General features: G+C 40.9%; 1 protein-coding gene and 1 long non-coding RNA gene across 3 annotated transcripts; both read left to right on the top strand.

Moving 5' to 3' along the window:
* The first annotated feature begins 11,013 nt into the window (after positions 1-11,013).
* On the top strand, positions 11,014-16,871 carry trhra (thyrotropin-releasing hormone receptor a). 2 transcript variants are annotated; one of them, XR_004561956.1, is made up of 3 exons: positions 11,014-11,996; positions 14,354-15,481; positions 15,957-16,871. XR_004561956.1 is itself a non-coding variant. In XM_034175372.1 (2 exons), the coding sequence occupies exons 1-2, from the start codon at positions 11,190-11,192 to the stop codon at positions 14,777-14,779; spliced, it is 1,233 nt and encodes a 410-aa protein (XP_034031263.1). In that variant the 5' UTR covers positions 11,072-11,189; the 3' UTR covers positions 14,780-15,642. The 2 variants fall into 2 exon arrangements, 1 of the variants encoding a protein (XP_034031263.1); XM_034175372.1 differs by lacking the exon at positions 15,957-16,871 and having other exon boundaries at positions 11,072-11,996; positions 14,354-15,642.
* Positions 16,872-18,999: 2,128 nt separating this feature from the next.
* Positions 19,000-20,000, top strand: LOC117514782. The gene is made up of 2 exons (XR_004561957.1): positions 19,000-19,538; positions 19,585-20,000. It is a non-coding gene; the product is annotated as an uncharacterized LOC117514782 (long non-coding RNA).
* The last annotated feature ends 855 nt before the right edge of the window (positions 20,001-20,855 follow it).

Below are 20,855 nucleotides of genomic sequence, written 5' to 3'. Positions count from 1 at the left end.
GGAGTGAGTAAAAAGTCAAACGGTGTAAATGGGGTTTGATGATGGGTTCATGTACTGCTGGGAGCATTTTGAAGATTCAGCAGGAGTTCCTCTGTGACACAATGACTTCAGGAGATGGAACTTAAGGAGAGTTGTGTTTGAAAATACAACCTCTTCATCATTTTGATAATGACATCAGCGTGCTTCAGTTTATTTCAAACTGAGCACATCTGACATTTTATGACATCATATTATACACCTTCTCATCAAGTTCATGTAGGTCACCAGCGGCCTCAAGAGGTGTATTAAGGTCTGCAGCAATAAATAAATACATCAAAAGTCCCACAGACACGGATGATGATGATGCATACCCTACTCACACACTATGACATAAATGTAATGATGTTTTGTATGACATCATGCCTTCCTGTGTGGCATCATTATGAAATCATTTATATCAATCGCTCACAAATATGTTGCTGATCAATACATACTTAACATACATCCCATCTGGGCCTTGTTGGTTGTTGAGACATACAAAAAATGAAACAGTAAAATAATGTAATGGTGTTTTTTGAACCATGTCTTCTGTGGGCCATTACCACATTACATCAAGATTTAATCATCTCCAGATTTCTATATTCTTGGTTGATGAAATATATATATATATATATATATATATATTATATATATATATATATATATATATATATATATATATATATATATATATATATAATAAAATGAATAAAATAATAATAATGATAATTGCTTTTCTGCCCATATTTTCCTTAATCTTTGACCAAACTACTCCAGAATCTAATCGCCTATCCAGATATAGATATCTATATCCCTACCAAGATTACACACACACACACACACACACACACACACACCACACACCACCACACACACACACACACACACACACACACACACACAACACACACACACACACACACACACACACACACACACAGACACACACACACACACAAATAGTGAAAACAATGTCCTGCTATTCCTGCTTCTCTAATGTGCAGGATAATGCTAGTAGTAGTAGTAGTAATTAATTATGATTAACTATTATTATAATTATTCATAGTATAGTATAATTGTTAATAGCAGTAATTTAGTTCTATATATGAGCAGTTCTATGGTAGGATATGGGCGGGGCTGTAGTCCCCATATTTAATTCCCCCCCCCCCCACCCGCTCCCCAACTTTCAGAATTGATATGGGCCCATTCAAAATCCTTTGTTTTCAGGCAGTATTTACAAAATGTTGGCAAAAGTTGGAAATTCTGAGCTTCTCCTCAGACAAAATGATTTGAACACATTTGTTAGGGTGGATTTTTAGGGTCCAAGCACCAGTGAATCTGGCTGAAGTTCTGTTGTTTTGGTGCCGGATTTTGTATTCTTCTAGGCACAAAATGCGATTGGGCAGCCTAAACCAGGCGGAGTGAAATGTGAAATTTAACAGGGTCGGTAGATGACAGAAAAACTCACCGTATACAAAAATGGCCGGTGAAAAATACTAGGTGGCACTATATTGAATAAAAATGTGTTAACAGAAATAACTTTTGATCCATGGTGTCAATCAGAGGACAACTTTATACCGTTGCCATCGGTGGAGTGAGTCCATTCTACTGGTGCAGGACACGTGCATTCATGCTTGGAAAATTTTTTCACATTATTGCAAAATTTGAGACATTGGATCAAATGAACTTGCCTCTAGAGATTTGATGTAGAAAATACAAATTGGTGTCAAAAGGTTCGCTGGTTTGCAAATCTCAATAACTGGACCAGTAACCTTAACATTTGTTGCTCTGTTTGCAATTTTCATGGCTTTGAGTTTGACCATGTGTGATGTTCTTTAACCCTTTGGGGTCTGAGGGCATTTTTTGGACTTCAGACTTCAGACAACTTTATTGATCCCAAAAAGGGCAATTACGTTTACACTCCAATTACCTCAGATAAGATACAGCAATTAATCCACAATTATTACTCGTTTACCGTAATAATGGCACACAACAAAATTAAAGACAACACATATGCATTTGACATTGTTTATGTGCACTGAACTTGAAGTAGTCCTTCTTCCGAATTGAGACAAAATGGGTGAAGGCCGCAGCAGGAGGGGCCCACGCTGCCCAGCCTGGGGGTTCACTCGCCTGGCATAAATGTTTTATTATTGCTGTTAACAGCTTTCCCTGCATCCCACCATCAGGTTTTATGTCTCTTTTTTTTCAGGACAACCTGTACTTTCAAAATATATATGCTATAATTGTGTTCTATATGTGTAATACAGGTTTACAATCAGAAATAAGAAAGGAAAAAGTAAAGCGGCAAATAATTTTCCGCACACATTTATCCAAAACACACAGCAAACTATAATAAACAACTGTTTTGACACTTTATAAAGGTAATTTGGGCTCTTTTGTGAAAGACTGTACAACAAAAAGGTTCAAACCATAAACACAAATGCACATTTTGAAAAATATATACAAAATAGTCTATGCATTGTGTTCGTCTTCATCTCAAAGCAATTTCTGTCTGCTATTACACAAAGGTCACATCACAAACTTCTACTATGAAGTTGACTGTGTGTTTGTTCTCTCCTGCTCTGAAAGCAACATTCACACTTCGAGGCTCATTCAGTTTGAGGAGTGGCCCCTCCCCCTCGCTCCTTTGATATGGTAAACAGTGGTTTACACCGGAGCGAGAGAGCTTGCCACAGGCTTATCCAGTAACATTCACAGGAAAACTAGTCGAGCAATCCTGATATTCACATACTGTTTGAGCATGTGAGATTGTATGAAAGGCTCTCTGTCTGCTCACTTTCACTTTCGCTGTGCGTAATGGCACAAGGCGCATTGGAGCAGCCATGGGGCTATTCAAACGGGCCAACTAGTAACACATCACTTCTAAAAACAATCTTTGGTGTGTCACGTGAGGTGAATCTGCCCTATGATTGGATTTTGGAAAACCATATGACAGTGAACCAATTCCGACTGGAGACTCACACTGCTCACGTCATCACACAGCTAAGTACAAAGATAGTGGATGGTGGCTTGAAAGTCCACGGAGTTAACTTTTCAGCAAAAAAGTAAGTTTCTATCTCCTATCATTAAAAAGTCATTTATAATTTAGTAAAACTTGGTCTTAGCCATCGTATACGACGGCATCGGTCCCAGAGGGTTAATTTATGATGCATTTTCTCATGAATGTTTTTCACAGAACAGCATGAAATCAGGCAGGTACAGTTATGCTCAAAGGTTTACATACTCTGGCAGAATCTTTGGTTTTTGGCCATTTTTCAGAGAATATGAAAGATAACACAAAACTTTGTTCACTCGTGGTTAGTGGTTGGGTGAAGCCATTTATTGTCAAACAACTGTGTTCACTCTTTTTAAATCATAATACCCAAATGACCCTGACAAAAAGTTTACATCCCCCTGTTCTTAATACAATGTATTGCCCCCTCTGATGGTGAAGCTGCCACTGAATATGTCTTGAACTTTATTTACATCAGTTATGAAGAAATACCAACAGTATGGCACTCTATGGTAAATCTGCATGGAGTAGACAGTTCTGAAAAACTGTACAAGAAGGAGAAGAGTGAGGAAAGCCACCAAGACACCCAGACAACCCAGAAGAAGTAATGGGCTTATGTGGCTGTGATAGGAGAAATTGTGCACAGTGCAAATTTGGCATTTTGCATCACCACTCTTAGCTTCATAGTGGAGGAGAGCGGAGAAGAATTTTCTTTCACCAAAAGACCAAATCTAGGCTTGCATATCAGATGTACCTTCTGGCAATTTGTAGCTTTCAGGTCTTGCGTTTAAGAAAATCTTCCTCTATACCACTTCATCATGAAGATGGATAAGTTTAAGTTTTTTTACTTTGAGTTGGATCTTGTGCAGAGCTATTTAATTTATGATGGGTTTTCTCATTAACAGGATAACCGAATGGCATGAAATTTGGCAGGTGTATGGACGGCCTCTGTTAGATCCACAGTGCTAAATTTGGTGGAACTCTGCCACCAGATGGCGCTGCAACGCATATATTACTGAATTTCAGAGCTCTAACGTTCTCCAGAATTCATGAAAATTCAGTAAGGTATGTCTTCTATAATATATTCCAATTCTAAAGTAGAACTCTAGTAGTGTATACTAAGGTAAATGTAAATATCTAAAAAAAAAAGAAGAGTAGAATAGAAGAGTAGAGCCACTTGTGGATCATGTCGATCTTGCCTGAGAGTCTTACAAGGTTTCTCCGTGGTCCCTGCCTGGGGGAGGTTTGCATCCACAGTGGTGCAGAGGGTGCTTGGACCCTTAGTATTTGCTTCCAAATCTTGTTTTGGTTTGAAAGTTGTACTAAAATTCAGTATTCAAAACTATCTGACTTGACATCACAGGAACTACACCCATGGCCTCCTCCCTTAAACCTGTAATATTACAGATGCCTTTAATTAATTTAAACAAAACACTTACTTTGTGATATCTTACATTCTTTACATTTACATTCGTGAAGTTAAAATATACTCATCTGAGACATTTTCTATCTTTCTCGCAGCTGCAATAACACCTATATGTCCTTGTTCTGTAAATATGACAACAAAGTCTAAATATGTTACTGCATCCACATTCTGTTCCACACTGATCAAGTGAATGCAGGCTTTTTAGAAAACTCAAAAGGATTAAATAAACAACTTCTCACCACTCACACAACATCCGATGCCTTTAATTTCTTCATTATTCCATCTGCTTGGGTCTGTGAAGGTTTTGACTGCTGTCTCTGAAAAAACAAACATGGCACCGAAAGAGCTGCACAAATGAAGCGGATTTCATTACAAATTACGCTGTTTAGAAAGTTATAACTTGCCAAAAAACTTTACAGGCAGTTGTCTATGACAGCAACGTGTCTGCTGCAGGATGCATGTTGCGTATGTTGTCGTTCTGAGGAATATTGCAACGTCGCTCGTGCGCTGCGTTATAATGCATATACACACGAATGATACGATAAGACACTTTTATATCTCACAATGGAGAAAATCATGATAAAGTGTAAGCACGTTAATTTGTATGTTCATGAATCTTTGGATAATATCAATCCCTGCTGTTGAATTTCAAGGTCTGTAATGTGTGTGTATTTTGTAAACAAATGGAGCCCTGAACACACTCATCTAATAAGCTTTCAGGCAGAAAATGAAAAGTTTCATCAATGGGAATAAGTTGGAAAATATATACACACACATGTATATGTGTAACACATAACCTGACGTCCTAATAGACTGATATTATTTGTCAAGGAAATTTCTAAAAGAAATAAGGCTAGATGCAAAAAATGGGAGAATTTGAAAAAGAAATAAGGTTGTAATTCCATTAAAAAAGTGAAACTTGTATAATGTATACATTCATTGCACACAAAAAAAGCCATTTGCAAAGCCAAAAAGTTGATCTGACAATCATCTGACATAACTGGGGTCAAAATAAATAGAACACTGCTATCTACTGGTTCCCACACGCTTAGTGAACACTACTGACCAGTAGATGGCAGTAGAGGCCTTGAAAACAAAATTCCAGCTACAGTAATCCCTGTCTGCTACATTTAAAATGCATGGAAATTAACAAACGCAAATAAAACCAACATCTATAAATGCAGAGAATATATTCAAGAGAGTTTTAGGCACTAGAGTTTAATGCTGTTGTCCGTGGAGCCTGAACAGAGTGACTGAAATGCATTTGTCCTGTCATGATGTACTGAGATTACATCATCCTACCCAAAATGCATTGCGGGTCACAGGATGTGCTCACAAAACCTTAAAAATTAGCACATTACTTTAAAACTAAAACATATATCTGATATTTTCACTTAATCAAACTTCAGACATGACAGTAATTTTAAATAACTTGTCCAAAATTTGTTTGGTTAAAATTGAACCATAAGTTAAAAATGTATGCCTCTGGATGACTTAGGTGATATCGCAAGCCTATTGACATGGTTTTAAAGGAAATGGTTTTTTTTTCCTTTTGGGGCTGTTTCTCCTTTGTCTGCAGAGGATTGAGATGCTTTTTATACAAGCGGCTCTTTTCTGTTGCTGTGTGTTTAAACTAATTTTAAAAATGCTTGTCGCTGTTCAGCTTTGTTTATTTTGTTTATCGGTTTAAAAGTTATCGGACAAAGATTAATCGGAAGATAATTGGTCCGATAATGGTTTTTAAAGTTATCTAAAAAGATATTCCGATAAAGAAAACTATCTTCATTAATTAGCTGTTATCGGATTATCGGAAGTGTGCCCACCACTGCAAACATGATGCTAAAGAGTTCAATCTTTGTCTCCTCAGACCAGAGACTTTTGTTTCTCCTAGTCTGAGAGTCCTTAACGTGTCCATAAAGTGTGTAACTATCCAAGTACTTTTGTATGGTACATAATGTACCAGACTGCAAAATAACACACTGGTCCAGATTACATTATCCACAGCACACGACGCCCCCTGACCTCCACGTCTGAACAGCAAGAACAAACAGGTGCAAAGAAACACAACATCCAAAGAAACACAACATAAATGAAAAATGCTCCAGGTATAACATAGCCAATAAGAACTGAGGTCACAGAGGGCTTCCAGCACAGAATAATTATTTTGTTTTGGCAACAAGACGGTCTGACAGCCAGATTTTATATATCATCTCCAACATGAAAATCGTAGTGTTTATTTAGAAGATGATGGGTGATGCGTTTGCCAGATGGCTCTCATTCAGAAATCAGCTGCCCTTCAACAGTACTCCAGAAATAACTGTTCTTTTTTAAAGATTTTCTCCTGCTTTTGCATTTTTCCAGAGAGACAAACAGGAAACGTGGGGGTGAGAGGAGGGGAGGTGACGTTCAACAAAGCACACTGTAGCCGGGAGTCAAATCAGGGATGTTGTACACACGGTGCATCCGACCCCCCGAGGCCACCAGGATGCCCCTTAATAGTGTTCATTTTGTTTTCACTTTTTACATCACTTGCAACAGCCTGAATACTTTCTCAGATCTATCAGTTAATACCCTATATGCTTCTACACTGCAAAAATATATACATTTTTGTTTAACTGTTCACAAACACGAACACAAAAACAATGAATTTCACATTCATTGTCAAGGTAGACAAGATTTTATTTGATTAGATTTATTTATTTATTTGAGGACTGGTGTGAGAAAAGGAAATATGACTTCACATTGAATATCAGTATGTATTTACTGATTTTGATTTGTTCTTTATTGTTATTTGATCACATTTTTAAATCATTGCTGTTAGTTGTGACAACATTTCTTGTATTTTGTGTTGCTTTATCTTATTGTTTTATGTTGGTTGCCAGAATGGATGGTTGCTCATCTGAGTTGGGCCCAGTCTTTTGGACCCTGCTCTTATGAAGTGCTTTGATATTCCGTGTTTTGTGATTTGGCACTATTCAAATATTTTTTTTATTGAATTGTACATCAGTTGCATGTGATAAGAGTGTGTCCAAAGGCCAGAACTTTGAAATACTGGTGAATGTCTGATGTGGGAGCATGCACTGGTGCCACTGTCACTGTATCCTCCACATCAAAGAATGGCCTTGGGCCCTATATGGCAACCATGCAGACAGATGTGATCCATCCCCCACATCTGCAAAGTGACTATCTATCTGCTGCAGACAGGGGAAATGTGACCATCTCCCTTGGTCTTCTCCAGAGGAACACACCACATGGAGAAAATGGCACAACTGATGTTCCCTCACAACGCAAGTGATATTCCTGATCTCTCTAGAAGTCACCGCTCATTTGACACACGGTCATTCCAGCGATGCCCAAGGAACTTCCACAGAGACGACGTATCAGATGCACCCAGCTGTCACCTTAGGTCGCTGGTTCACATCCACGTCTCACAAACATACAGTAAGACAGGAAGCACCTTATCTTCAGGTTCAGGTGACTTTGTTTGTACCCGTAGGCAGTTAGTCAGACAAAAATATTGACAATAAAAACACTGACAAAGAACATATGCAAAACAAAAACGTTACACAGACACAAATGGGTACTCACAAGAAGCTTACTGAAAGACTGAAACCAGGAATTAAGAGAAACCACTAAAGACCGCCAGCATAAAATCAGTATACAGAGGGCAAATAAATAGTTCCATAAATAAATAAGTAAATAGATAGATAAATGAATAAATAAATGTGTGCAAACTCTGCTAAGATTTGTTCAAGTAGACAATCGCAGCTGGAATAAAGCTGCTCCTGTAGTGTTTTGTCCCACACCTTAGGACTCTGAACCTACGACCAGAAGGTAGGAGCTGGAATTGGTTATCCGGAGGGTGGGAGTCATCAGTGGTGATGCAGCTGGCTGTAACTGTTTGTTGTACAGGGATTCTAAGAACAGCTGCGACTCACCAAGCAGCCGACTGGACCATTTAATAATCTGACCCAGTCTGTTCCTGTCCTTCAGTGTCAAACTGCCAAACCAGGCCACCAAAGAAAAGGATAAAAGAGACTCAATAAAAGCACGATAAAATAATGTTAACATGGTTTGGCTGATCTGGAAGTATAGGACAGCTGCCTGAAGCAGAACAACCGCTGGTGTCCCTTCCTGCACACTGCCTCACAGTTTATGTCAAAGTTCAGTGAATTATCAATGATAGTCCCAAGGTATTTATAAGTTTGCATTAATTATTGTATTGTCAGGTGTCCTGGCATGTGTTGTGTGTTACCTGTATCCCTAACCCCTAAAAACCAGAGTGGCCTGGGAGGGGTGATGTGGAGGATGAGTAGAAAGTGCTGCGGAATAAGTTGCTAAAATGTTTCACATCAGGGAGCTGTGGAGGATGACTGCTGCCCTTGTAAACAATGTGCTAGAGTGTGTTAATACAAAACTGTTTCCTCGCCAGAAAACCTCTCATTTCTGCATTTATCATCTCAGGTGTGCGTTTGCACTGGTGTCCTAAAGGGACTGACAGATGACACTTTAATTGGTTTATTTAATGTCACATCCAAACACACACAAGATGATTTGAAAGAGTATTTTATTGATTAACAAATTAGTTATGTGCTCTATAAAAGGTCATAAAAGGGAGAAAATGTTGATCAAGATGACATCCTCAAATGCCTAATTTTGTCCATAACACAAAGGTATTCAGTTTACTATCAGAGAGAAGAAGAAGAAGAAGAAGAAGAAGAAAAAACTAACACCACCACAAAATTAAAAAGCTGAAATCAAAGAATTTGGACTTTTAAAAAGCTTTTAAAAAGTAACTGATTAACAAAGGAGTTGGTGATTAATTTACAAGTTGATTAATGAAGATTTATCTTTGCAGCTCTACCTCACACTCAGATTTTGTGTCATGTTTTTAGCCAAGTGGAGTTGGACACACCCCAAATGCACTTTTGCTATACACTTGAAATTGTGCACTAATGATCATCAACATAGGGCCCCAGTGATTTTGTGCCAAAACAGGGAAAACATTTATGCCAAATATAAGCCATTTCTCTTCTTAATTTGAAGTTTGTTCAATTCAAGGTACCGAATGCCCCACCGCCTTCACTGTGCACACATCATTTCTAAGCTTCAGCTGCAATCCACTGATTATCACCTTGTTTTTGCTTCAAACTGCACTCCAATCATCATCTATCTCAGCAACAGATATCTGAAGCTTTTGTACAACAATTACTTCCACATTAATTCAGCATTATTTCGTAATCAAAGATGGCGGACCGATCAGAGTGCATCATCAGCATGGCAGACGTCTGACATGCAGCTGCTCCTACATCATTTTGGTGAATCAGTAGTGAAATGAGACAATTATCGCCTTGTTTCTGCTTTAAACTGACTTTAGAATAATTTAAGAGGTTTTACTTTGTCATCTGATGGTTAATAATCACATTATTCCCTTTGATTGCTTTGGGTGAAGAGAATCAGTCTCAGACCCAAATGATGCATGTGCAGTGAAGGCAGGGTGGCCCATTTTTTGGGGGGGGGGTGGGGTGGTGGTGGCGGGGGACCGTTCAGTCTGCGGCTTGTGTTCCTGCAATAATCATTTTGAAAAATGTGTAGGAAACATGTCTTTTTTTTCAAATCTTGAAAATATGGAAACTAAATCAGTTTTCCTCAAACTGAAGAGGCTAAATTTTGGGAAAACAGTAAACAACTCCCCTATGTTCAGAGTGCAGGGTGGATGTCGCTTCAAGTGTGTGTGTGTGTGTGTGTGTGGTGTGTGTGTGTGTGTGTGTGTGTGTGTGTGTGGGTGGTGGTGGTGGTGGGGGGGTTGTCCAAAGACAATTAAAAAATAGATCCAGAGCCTTTTTTCTTTATTCTAAGGCAATCAGGGAAGCTAAATGGTGACTTTGTAGTCATCATTGTTCCTACACAATTTTTGTTTTAAATACATAATCTTCTGAGGACAGTGACTTCAGTCAAATGATCCAAACTGTGCACCGCAGTCACTAACTCTGCATGGAGCAGCCTTTGTCTATGCAACAAGTGTACCATATTTTATTGGACCTTTGGTCAGCAGCTTGGGGGGGGGGGTACAAACCCCTCAACCAACCATCCTTTAGATCCGCCACTGGAGTAATGAGCACTTACTGTGGAAAATGCACAAAAAAAAAATCATAATTACTGAGTGTTAAAAAAATAAAACAGGCTGAGAGCTGCAAGTTTCTGGCTGGAGGGTCACATCTGTTCCTTGGACTCCCCGTTTGAGAACACGCGGTGTTAAATTCCAGGACGCGATGTCCCAGCATGATTTCTTCTCCATCCTTTTTTTTTTAATTACACCCGTGTGGTGCGCACTTTGACACGGTGTTCGACGCGCACGTGAGCCTGTGTGTGTGTGTGCGTGCGTGTGTGCGCGCGCGCGCGTGCTGGAGCTCCAGCAGTGTGCGTGAGCAGCAGAGGCTCCGCAGGACGCGCACAGTCTGGATCAGTGCGCAGAGCGACAGCTCCTTCTCTCTCTCTCTCTCTCTCTCTCTCTCTCTCTCTCTCTCTCTCTCTCTCTGCAAACTTCCAAACAGCTCCTCAGATCCACTTTTTAATTTCACCCACGCACGCTGTCTTGGGGACCAAACGCATTTGATGGACGCGCATTTTGAGAAGCGGGACTTGGTGAAGGTGGGCGACCTTTGGAGGAAGTTTTTCAGCGGGCGGTCTGGATCTACTTTTGGAGTCTGGTGTTAGTTTCCTCGCAGCATGGATAATCTGACCGTGCACGGTAACGTGAGCGTGGACAATGACACGTCCCTGCTGGACAATCGCACCCTGGGCGTTTGGAGCGACTATGTCGTTGAATACAAAGTGGTGAGCGTCCTTTTGGTGACTATCATATGCGGGGTGGGCATCGTGGGGAACATCATGGTCATCATCGTGGTGCTGACCACCAAGCACATGCGGACCCCCACCAACTGCTACCTGGTGAGCCTGGCGGCGGCTGACCTGATGGTGCTGACGGCCGCCGGGCTGCCCAACATCACGGACGCGCTGTACGCGCAGTGGGTGTACGGTTACGCGGGCTGCCTGGGCATCACATACTTCCAGTACCTGGGGATCAACGCGTCCTCCTGCTCCATCACCGCCTTCACCGTGGAGCGGTACATCGCCATCTGCCACCCCATCAAAGCGCAGTTCCTGTGCACTTTGTCCAGAGCCAAGAAGATCATCCTGCTGGTCTGGGCGCTCACCTCCGTCTACTGCGTCATGTGGCTGTTTCTGTCCGACACCACCAAGCAGGTGTACGACAACGCGGTGATGCTCAGCTGTGGTTACAAGGTGTCCAGGAGTTACTACCTGCCCATTTACTTCACGGACTTCACGGTGTTCTACGTGCTGCCGCTCCTGCTGGCCACCGTGCTGTACGGGCTGATCGCCAGGATCCTCTTCCTGAACCCGCTGCCTTCAGAGCCCAAAGGCGGCAGCAAGAAGTGGAAGAAGGACACGCAGGGGGCCCGGATGGTCGGGACCAGCTCCTGCAGCAGCGCCACGGCATCTTCTCGCAGACAGGTGCGTCCGTGAACGCCTCATCCTGCAGAAGCGGATCCAGCAGCGGTTCCCAAACTGTTTAAGGTCACGCACCCCCCCGTGTACATTAAGCTGGTGCATCTCACTCCCTCCACCTCCCCATAACAGGAACCAGTGATATGCAACTGGCTCAACTTCAACTTTATTTTTATCCCAAATAGGAAACCGATGTGCAGCAGACATAAAAAATACAGAAATGTCAGCAACAAACAGACATAAAATGTTCCACGCCGGACCTAAAACAAACCTTAAGCATCACAAAAGGTAAAATCAAGCTCTGTACAATGGCAACAAATAAAATTAATAAAATAACACAAAGTTCAGTTTGCTCAGATTAAAATTAAGAAATTCACATTTGTAGTTCACCGTTTCTAACTAGTTTACAGTCAGTTCATTTATTATTTTTTAAAGCGTGAGAATGAGTGACTGAGCAGGGATGGAATCAGGGGTGGGTGGTGGGGCTGCAGCCCCACCCCATCCACCAGCCAAACAAATAAGAAATGATTCAAAGAAAAATTATATGGAAAAAAATAAATTAAAAGAAAAGGGTTACAAATAAAGTAAATAAAGCAAGCAGATTTTTTGTTTTAATGTTTGACAACTTCCACTGAAAAAAGTGGAACATATCTCAATGTCTTGAACAATATGAAATATTTTTTACACTGTATCAAAAAGTCACTGGTGATTATGAAACATGGTTTACAATAAAAATGAATACACTACTTTGAAAATTTGACTGTTAGTATTTATGATGGAACGAGTTTCTTACTACTAGCATAAAAATATTATTTTTTAAATATCAGTGGCAAAATTACGCTGTCATTCCATAAATGAGTGGAATCAAATTGCCCAGTTACGATGAATCAGAGCCAAATCAAACTGAACCATGGTCCAGGGCTTTTCAGGGTGAAAACACTTGTTGGATAGTTTTGTTTTTTAAAAAAAATATTCTGTTCATACACAAGTTTTGCTTTAATTTTTGAATATACATTAAATCCTGTTTTTAAATACAGGGATGCCAATCATTCTGCTGAGAACCACTGGTTGTTTCTGGTGTGAAGAACAAAGTTGTTTCTTTTCTAGTAGCAAAACTGAAAGCCAGTCAGGGCACCTGTAAAAAGTTATTACATACTAAAAATAATTGTCTGTAGGAGCACTTACAGAGTGCTCAGAGACAGGAGAGCCAGATGTTTGATTATCAGATGAAAAGGAGCTTTCCTGCAGTGATAGAGGTTGTGACCCCCCGAGGTGATCTCCATGCTCCGTTGGACAACGTAATCAGCTCATCCAACCAAAGTCCAACAGTGGAGCCGAAAATTCACTCCATAGATGACAATGTGCTGCTGCTGCTGAGGACTCTGAGATGCTGTCGCTTTACTGAGGTTTAGAGCATTTTGTCAGTTTAAACTGTTAACAGTAACAGTAAGTTTAATATTATTGGAGGTACACAGGTTTAAACAAGGCGATCAGAGGTAGCAGACTTCACCCCGTTAACCCAACCAATAGAATATAACAATTAATGAGATATTCTTTAATAATAGTCTTTACCAACTGTTTAGCCTTTCTTTGTGTTTTCTGTACAATGTCAACATATTATAATTATTATACTTAAAACTACAAAACATGTTACAACACCCACAGCAACTTCCAATGACTCATCTGTGCCGCATGATCATAACCTGATTATATTTTCCACATTTTGTGCATGTCACAACATGAAAAGTAATGTTCAATGACTTTTTTTTTGTAAATCTGATGTGTTTTCCCAATTCCCCCAGCCCTCCTTCACAGAATAATTTGTATTAATAAACTAAAGTATGAAAAAAGTTGGCTCCACAAAAATGGTCAAAACCATTTTTATCAAATAATTTGCAAAATAAATAAATAAATACAACTGATGTTTTTCCACATTTATATATTATATTACATTATATTTTTTCAACATATATTGATCAGCAAAATATTTGTGATTGACTGTGATAAATGACTTCATAATGAAGTCATATGATGAAATCATACATAGTTAAAAACACCATGACTGATTTGTTAAGTGGAAGTGTCAATCAGAGCAAGCAGGAAGACTGAAATCAGCCATTTTAGGTCTAAATTATGCTGAAACAGTGACCGTTTCCACAAGCAAAGGCATAGAATTGTGGGATATTGTCCATTTATTTAACATAGGTCATTCATTTTTAACAGCCTTAATTATTTTGCATAATGTGACCCCTTTAAAAGGTATACTTGCATGCTTTCAGTTTGTAGAATGTCGTTGAAAATCAAGTTCAACAGAAACCTCTGATTTGTCAAAGGTTAACACACTGTTAATTTATATTTGTTAGGTGACAAAGATGCTGGCTGTAGTGGTGATCCTCTTTGCCGTACTTTGGATGCCCTATCGGACCTTAGTGGTGGTTAACTCCTTCCTGAATAAGCCCTACCTCGACAAGTGGTTTCTACTTTTCTGCCGCCTCTGCATCTACTTAAACAGCGCCATCAACCCGATCGTTTACAACGCTATGTCACAGAAGTTCCGTGCTGCCTTCAAGAAGTTGTGTCACTGCGGCCCTCAGCGTATGGAAAAACCAGCTTCCTGCACCGTGGCGCTCACCTACACTGTCATCAAGGACACATCCAACGGGGAGAGCCCTGATCACTTCACGACAAAAATGGATGAGCTGAACACACCGACAGATCATTTTGTACGGGCCAACATCTTACCGACGGGCAACATGACGCTGTACGAGGACACTTTTGTCAGGGAGTAGGTTGAATCTGGACTGAACATGCCTGAAGAAGTGAAAACCAAAACGGATGCAATGACATCAGTCACCATTTTTGGCCTTTGAGTTTTCTGTGCAATGTAAGTGAAGGAAGTGAAGCATCAGTGACGTCTGGTCCGTGTTTAACAACCATATTTATCAGTTCGAAAGAAAGAAAGAAAAAAAATCCTTTTGTGCTTAATGGATGGGATATGATATAACCATCCTTTCAGGAGGGATACTTGAATGGACACAGAAGACAAACGGCGGATGAGAGGACTTTGTCATCAAGGTGATTCACCCTTTGCAAACATGCACCCCGATGTGTGATGTACAACATTATGAACCTTCAGGAACAGACATCATTGTGACATCACTGCTAATTTTTACAGAAGAAGAAAAAAAAAGCGTTGTTTTTGTTGTTTCCGACCAGAGAGCGTGTAATCCCAGTGAATCAAAATGCAATTACAACCACAGTGTGATGGAGCAAGCACAGATACGGAATTACATGACTTTTTCAAAAAGGTCAAAATCCAGAAAGAGAGTGATGTCATCACAACGACACGCCAGTAATCTCCATTTGATCGATTTATTCACCTCGAAATGTAGAATTTGAATGCTTTCTGTGAGGGCATCAGGTTTCGAGTGAAAGACCTGTCAGAGCGGACTTGGGCTTTGATCACTGTGGACTCTCAGGAGCCTGTGAAGGTCAGTGGCCATTGTGGAATAATGAGAAAGAAACGCGTGACTCTGACGTGTGGAAACAGAGGGTGTTTAACATTTCAGATAACCAAGACGGTTGTAACGGCTTGTAATTGGTAGAGAGATGTGGTTTATTTGCTCACAAAAACCCACACAGAATGTGTAAACAGAAACAGAATGTGGAAACAAAGGCGGCGTTCACACTATCAGGTGAAATGACCTGAATAGGATTTTTTTTAACCTACATTCAACATTGATCTTCCTGTGTTATGTGAACATGTCAAATCGCATTATGAGCTGAAGTTACCCAGATCAGCTTTTTAAATAAAAAGATCCTTCCGATTGACCTCCACATTCACCACTTCCTCTCAGAATTTTCTCTTTGCATTTTGTTTTTTAAAGTCCTGCATTTTAAAAGAAAAAGTCACCTCTGCAAAAAATAAAACAAAACAAATAAAGTGTTCTTTGGTTCCTCCTGCAGAGTTGGGAGCTTCCGAACAGGCTTCTGGAAGTGGTTTGAGGGAAGACTTCATTGATGGCCAAGTGGTTAGTGTGCTTGGATTCAGTGCGGAAGGTTCCCGGTTTGAACCCCACCCCTGCCATATTTCTCCATGAAGGGCATCCAGTGTAAAACCTCTGATGATTTATCTTTATATTTATTGTCACTGTACTTTAAGCACAATGAAATTAAAAAAGCAATCTCAGCTCTAAGTGCATATACACATAATAAATAAATAATTACCAATATAATACTAAGTAATATTAAATGATTAAAAGTTTAAAAGCAGTCACACCCAACAGCAGCTGCATAAAAGGAATTATTTCACATTTGCATTAAGTGCACAAATGGCTCTTGCATAAAAAAACACTTTTCAATCTGTTTGTTCTTGCTTTCAGTGTCCTGCACCATCTGCCAGATGGCAGCGGTTCAAACAGATGATGACCGGGGTGAAAGAGGTCTCTGACTATACGTATTTTTTGCCTTCCTGAGGCAGCGACGGGTGTACAGTTCCTCTACTGAAAACACAGGACAGCAGATAATCTTCTGGACTGTGGTGACGACCCTGTGGAGAGCTTTCCTGTCTGCAGCCGTGCAGCTGGAAAACCACACACACAGACAGTAAGTCAGAAAGCTCTCTTTGGAACAGCAATGGGAGGCCACCAGCAGTCTCTGTGGAAGGTAAATAATCCCGAGAACTCCCGAGTCTCTGCTGTGCCTTCTTGATGGTGGCCGTGGTGTTAGTGCTCCAAGTCAGGTTGTCTCTCAAGAACATGCCCAGAAACCAAAAGTCAGAGACCCTCTTCAAACAATCCCCACCAATAACCAGTGGTTGAAAGTCCATATTCCTCCTCCTGTAATCCACCACCATCTCATTTGTCTTAGAGGTGTTCAGGATCAAGTTATTATCCTTACACCACATTGACAGCTGCTGCACCTCTTCCCTATAGGTGGCCTCATCCGCTCCAGAAATGAGAGCCACCACGGTGGTGTCATCAGCAAATGTGATGATAACCTTGCTGGGATGAGAGGGTGCAGTCATGGGTATAGAGCAAAGGACTGAGCACACAGCCCTGAGGAGAGCTGGCGCTGGGGATAATGTCCAAAGAGATTTAGGGGTCCACTCTCACCTTCTGATAGCGGTTTGACAGGAAGTCTAAATCCACAGGCAGATGGAGTAGGATACCCTCAGATCCAACAACTTAGTCACCAGTCTGCTAGGAAGAATGGTTTTAAATGCTGAGCTGAAGTCCACAAAGAGCAGCCTAACATGGCTCCCCTGCTGCTCCAGGTGGGATACAGCAGCTTGGAGAGCCGTAATGCCGACATCCTCCGTGGACCTGCTGGCACAGTAGGCAAACTGGTGAGGGTCTAACCCAGGGGGAGGCAAGACATGATGTGAGCCTGGACTGGCTTTTCAAAGCACTTCATAATGATGGAAGTTAGTGCCACCAGGCGGCAGTCATTCAGACCACTAATGTTGGTCTTCTTGGGAAAGGGAACAATAATGGAGGACTTCAGACAGGAGGGGACAGCAGCCTGGCTGAAAACGCAGCCAACTGACTGAGATGCCGTCCAGACCCACAGCTTTTCTGGGGTTCACCCCCTCTGCTCCCCCACCCCCCCAGCATCTGCTTCACCTGCTGTTCCTCCAGCGTGAGGACGTGACTGCTGTGGGCAGGTGGGTGGAAGACAGCTGCCTCCGATAGTTGCACCTCAAAAAAAATTCAACATGCACATGCACCTCGGCTCTGCTGTGGTGACACTGAATGAAAACAAGGCAGCAGCTGAAGGGACTTACTTACTAAGAAGATCCAATAACCTCTGCTCCCCTCTTTAACTTAAGAAGATTTATAAAAGCAATTCTAATATAACAAATAAAGACCGATACAGCGCACCCAAAAAGTATTTGCAGCCCTGCACTTTTTCCACATTTTGTTATGTTACAGCCTTATTCCAAAATGGACAAAATGCAAAATTTTTCCCCTCAAATTCTACACACAACACCCCATAATGCCAATGTGAAAAAAGTTAGATTTTAGATTTTTTTTGCAAATTGATTAAACATTAAAAATATTTAGGACCCACGTGTACATAAGTATTCACACCCTTTGCCACTAAGCTCAAAATTGAGCTCAGGTGCATCCTGTTTCCACTCATCATCCTTGAGATGTTTCTAGAGCTTAATTGGAGTTCACCTGGGAAGTGGACTCCACAGCTGACAGTGCATGTCAGAGCACAAACCAAGCATGAAGTCAAAGGAATTGTCTGTAGACCTCTTAGACAGGATTGTCTGGAGGCACAAATCTGGGGAAGGGTACAGAAACATTTCTGCTGCTTTGAAGGTTCCAGTGAGCACAGTGGCCTCCATCATCCATAAATGGAAGAAGCTTAGATTCACTAGGACTCTTCCTAGAGCTGCTGCCCGTCTAAACTGAGTGATTGGGGGAGAAGTGCCTAAGAGTGACCATCAAGTTCTTGGTCACATCCCTGACTGTCAAATATTCAGCATTCCTCTGTGGAGACAGGAGAATTTTCCAAAAGGACAACCATCTCTGCAGCAATCCACCAATCAGGCCTGTATGGTAGAGTGGCCAGATGGGAGCCACTCCTTAGTAAAAAGCCCATGGCAGCCCACCTGGAGTTTGCCAAAAGGCACCTGAAGGATTCTCAGACCAAGAAAAATACAATTCTCTGGTCTGATGAAACAAAGATTGAACTCTTTGGTGTGAATGCTGGACGTCACGATTGGAGGAAACCAGGCACCATCCCTACAGTGAAGCATGGTGGTGGCAGCATCATGCTCTATGGAAGTTTTTCAGCAGCAGGAACTGGGAGACTAGTCAGGATTGAGGGAAAGATGAGTGCAGCAATGTACAGAGACATCCTGGATGAAAACCTGCTCCAGAGCTCTCTTGACCTCAGACTGGGATGACAGTTCATGACCCTAAGCACACAGCCAAGATATCAAAGGAGTGGCTTCAGGACAACTCTGTGAATGTCCTTGAGCGGCCCAGCCAGAGCCCAGACTTGAATCTGATTGAACGTCTCTGGAGAGATCTGAAAATGGCTGTGCACCGACGCTCTCCATCCAACCTGATGGAGCTTGAGAGGTGCTGTAAAGAGGAATGGATAAACCTTCTCAAAGATACTGTAGGTGCACCAAGCTCGTAGCATCATATTGAAGAAGACTTGAGACTGTAATTGCTGCCAAAGGTGTGTGAACTGTCAGATTGGTTACGTCTGTTATTAACATGAATATGAATGGTCCAGATAATACAATCGAACAGCAAAAATGTCAGATTCAGGTGACTTCAGTATGTAATGTGAACACAGCCTTACATATGTAAACACAGATATGACCTGCATATTACTTCTGATGATGTGACTGCAATGAAAAGATGATATTCAAATCAGTTGTAAAAATTACTGTGAATAGTCTGGAAGAGAAAAATGTACATGCTAAAATGTCAGGTTCAGGTCACGTCTGTTGGTAATGTGAACACAACCTTACACATGTAAACCAGAGCTGACTTACATCTGATCTCTGGAGATGTGATTGCGGTGACAACAGTCATACTGCATTCAAATCAGTTGTAAAGCAGATGAGAAAATTTTATCAACCAAAAGTCAGCTTCAGGTCATTCCAGCTGTTAATGTGAACATTTCCAAAGTGCCATACAGCGTGTATACAGCTTACCATGCTATTCATTGTAGAAACACTGTATTTTATTGCTTCTTTTAAATATATGAGGATATTGCAGAAGCTGTCAATCACTCCAGACAGAGTGAATTCTGGGTGAACTTGTGAGTTTGGAAATGAAACGTTTTGTTCTAATCATTATGCTGTTTTTTTGTCTAAACTGTAAAGTTGCTTGAAAGTGATACCGCAGTGAAATGTGAAATTAATTCAATATTGTGTTTTCTAAATATGTGCCTGCAGGTGCATTTTAAAAGAAATAGTAGCCTGTTTTGATCCAGTGATCCAATCTGTGCACTTTCAAACGAGTTAGTGAAAAAAAAAAACACTCCAAAGTAAAATAGGTACAAAAAAAGAGAGAGAATGTTTTCAAGTCTGCAGCTATGAATTGTAAAAACTGTTGTTTTCTCCTTCCATTGATTCTATTTCATTTTAGGAAACAACCACAGAAAAAGTCTATTGTGATGATGGAGATGTTCTGTGTATGAACACAAGTGGTTTTGGTGTGAACATGAACACGATCAAATCTGGTTGCCGATGCAACTCCATGTGCAAATTTCTGTCTCTGTGCAGCTTCTCTCCTGCTCCCCGGCCCCGTTGTCGCTGTTTGATGGATTGTTTTGTATTGGCTGTAATAAACTGAAACAGAAAAAAGCAGTGCCTTGTGGATGAAGTGTAATACGCGTATCTCAAAGTGTGTAAGATGATCTCCTATGATCCCAACATAAAAACTGTAGCAGATTACTGGCAGCTATGTAAGAAACAGCCTCATCCAAGAGGCGGCGAGGAATCAGCAACAGATAGCTTCTGTATTAACTGTGATCACCCCAAAGGACATCAATCAGAGAGGTCGATTGGCTCGTTTCAACAATCTTCAAATCACTCAGCGTGTGGCAGTGTGCCGTCAGTGTGTGAGCCCACATGGACTCTCAAACGAAACACACCGCCGCGTTCAGGTAATTACCTCCGCCAGTGAAGTTGAAGGAGGTTATGCTCCCCCCCCCCCCCCCACCTTCCCGTTTGTTTGATGTGAACAGCCTTCATATATCATTATGATTTTTTTTAACTGAAGATTAATATCCTGATAGGCAAGAACTGATATAACTTTCAAGGTCATATGTCAAAGTCAGGAAAAAATCTAGGAATACTGGAAAAATCCCCATCTTTAACACTGAACATAT

Source organism: Thalassophryne amazonica, chromosome 7, assembly GCF_902500255.1.
Source record: "Thalassophryne amazonica chromosome 7, fThaAma1.1, whole genome shotgun sequence".
Taxonomy (NCBI): Eukaryota; Metazoa; Chordata; class Actinopteri; order Batrachoidiformes; family Batrachoididae; genus Thalassophryne; species Thalassophryne amazonica.
This window is presented reverse-complemented; position numbering and strand designations above follow the sequence as displayed.

Bases quoted from the DNA above. Each gene is read 5' to 3' on its own strand.
- trhra (XM_034175372.1), top strand. From the start codon at position 11,190: ATGGATAATCTGACCGTGCACGGTAACGTGAGCGTGGACAATGACACG. The intron at 11,997-14,353 runs GTGCGTCCGTGA...TATATTTGTTAG, and splicing joins CGGCATCTTCTCGCAGACAG to GTGACAAAGATGCTGGCTGT.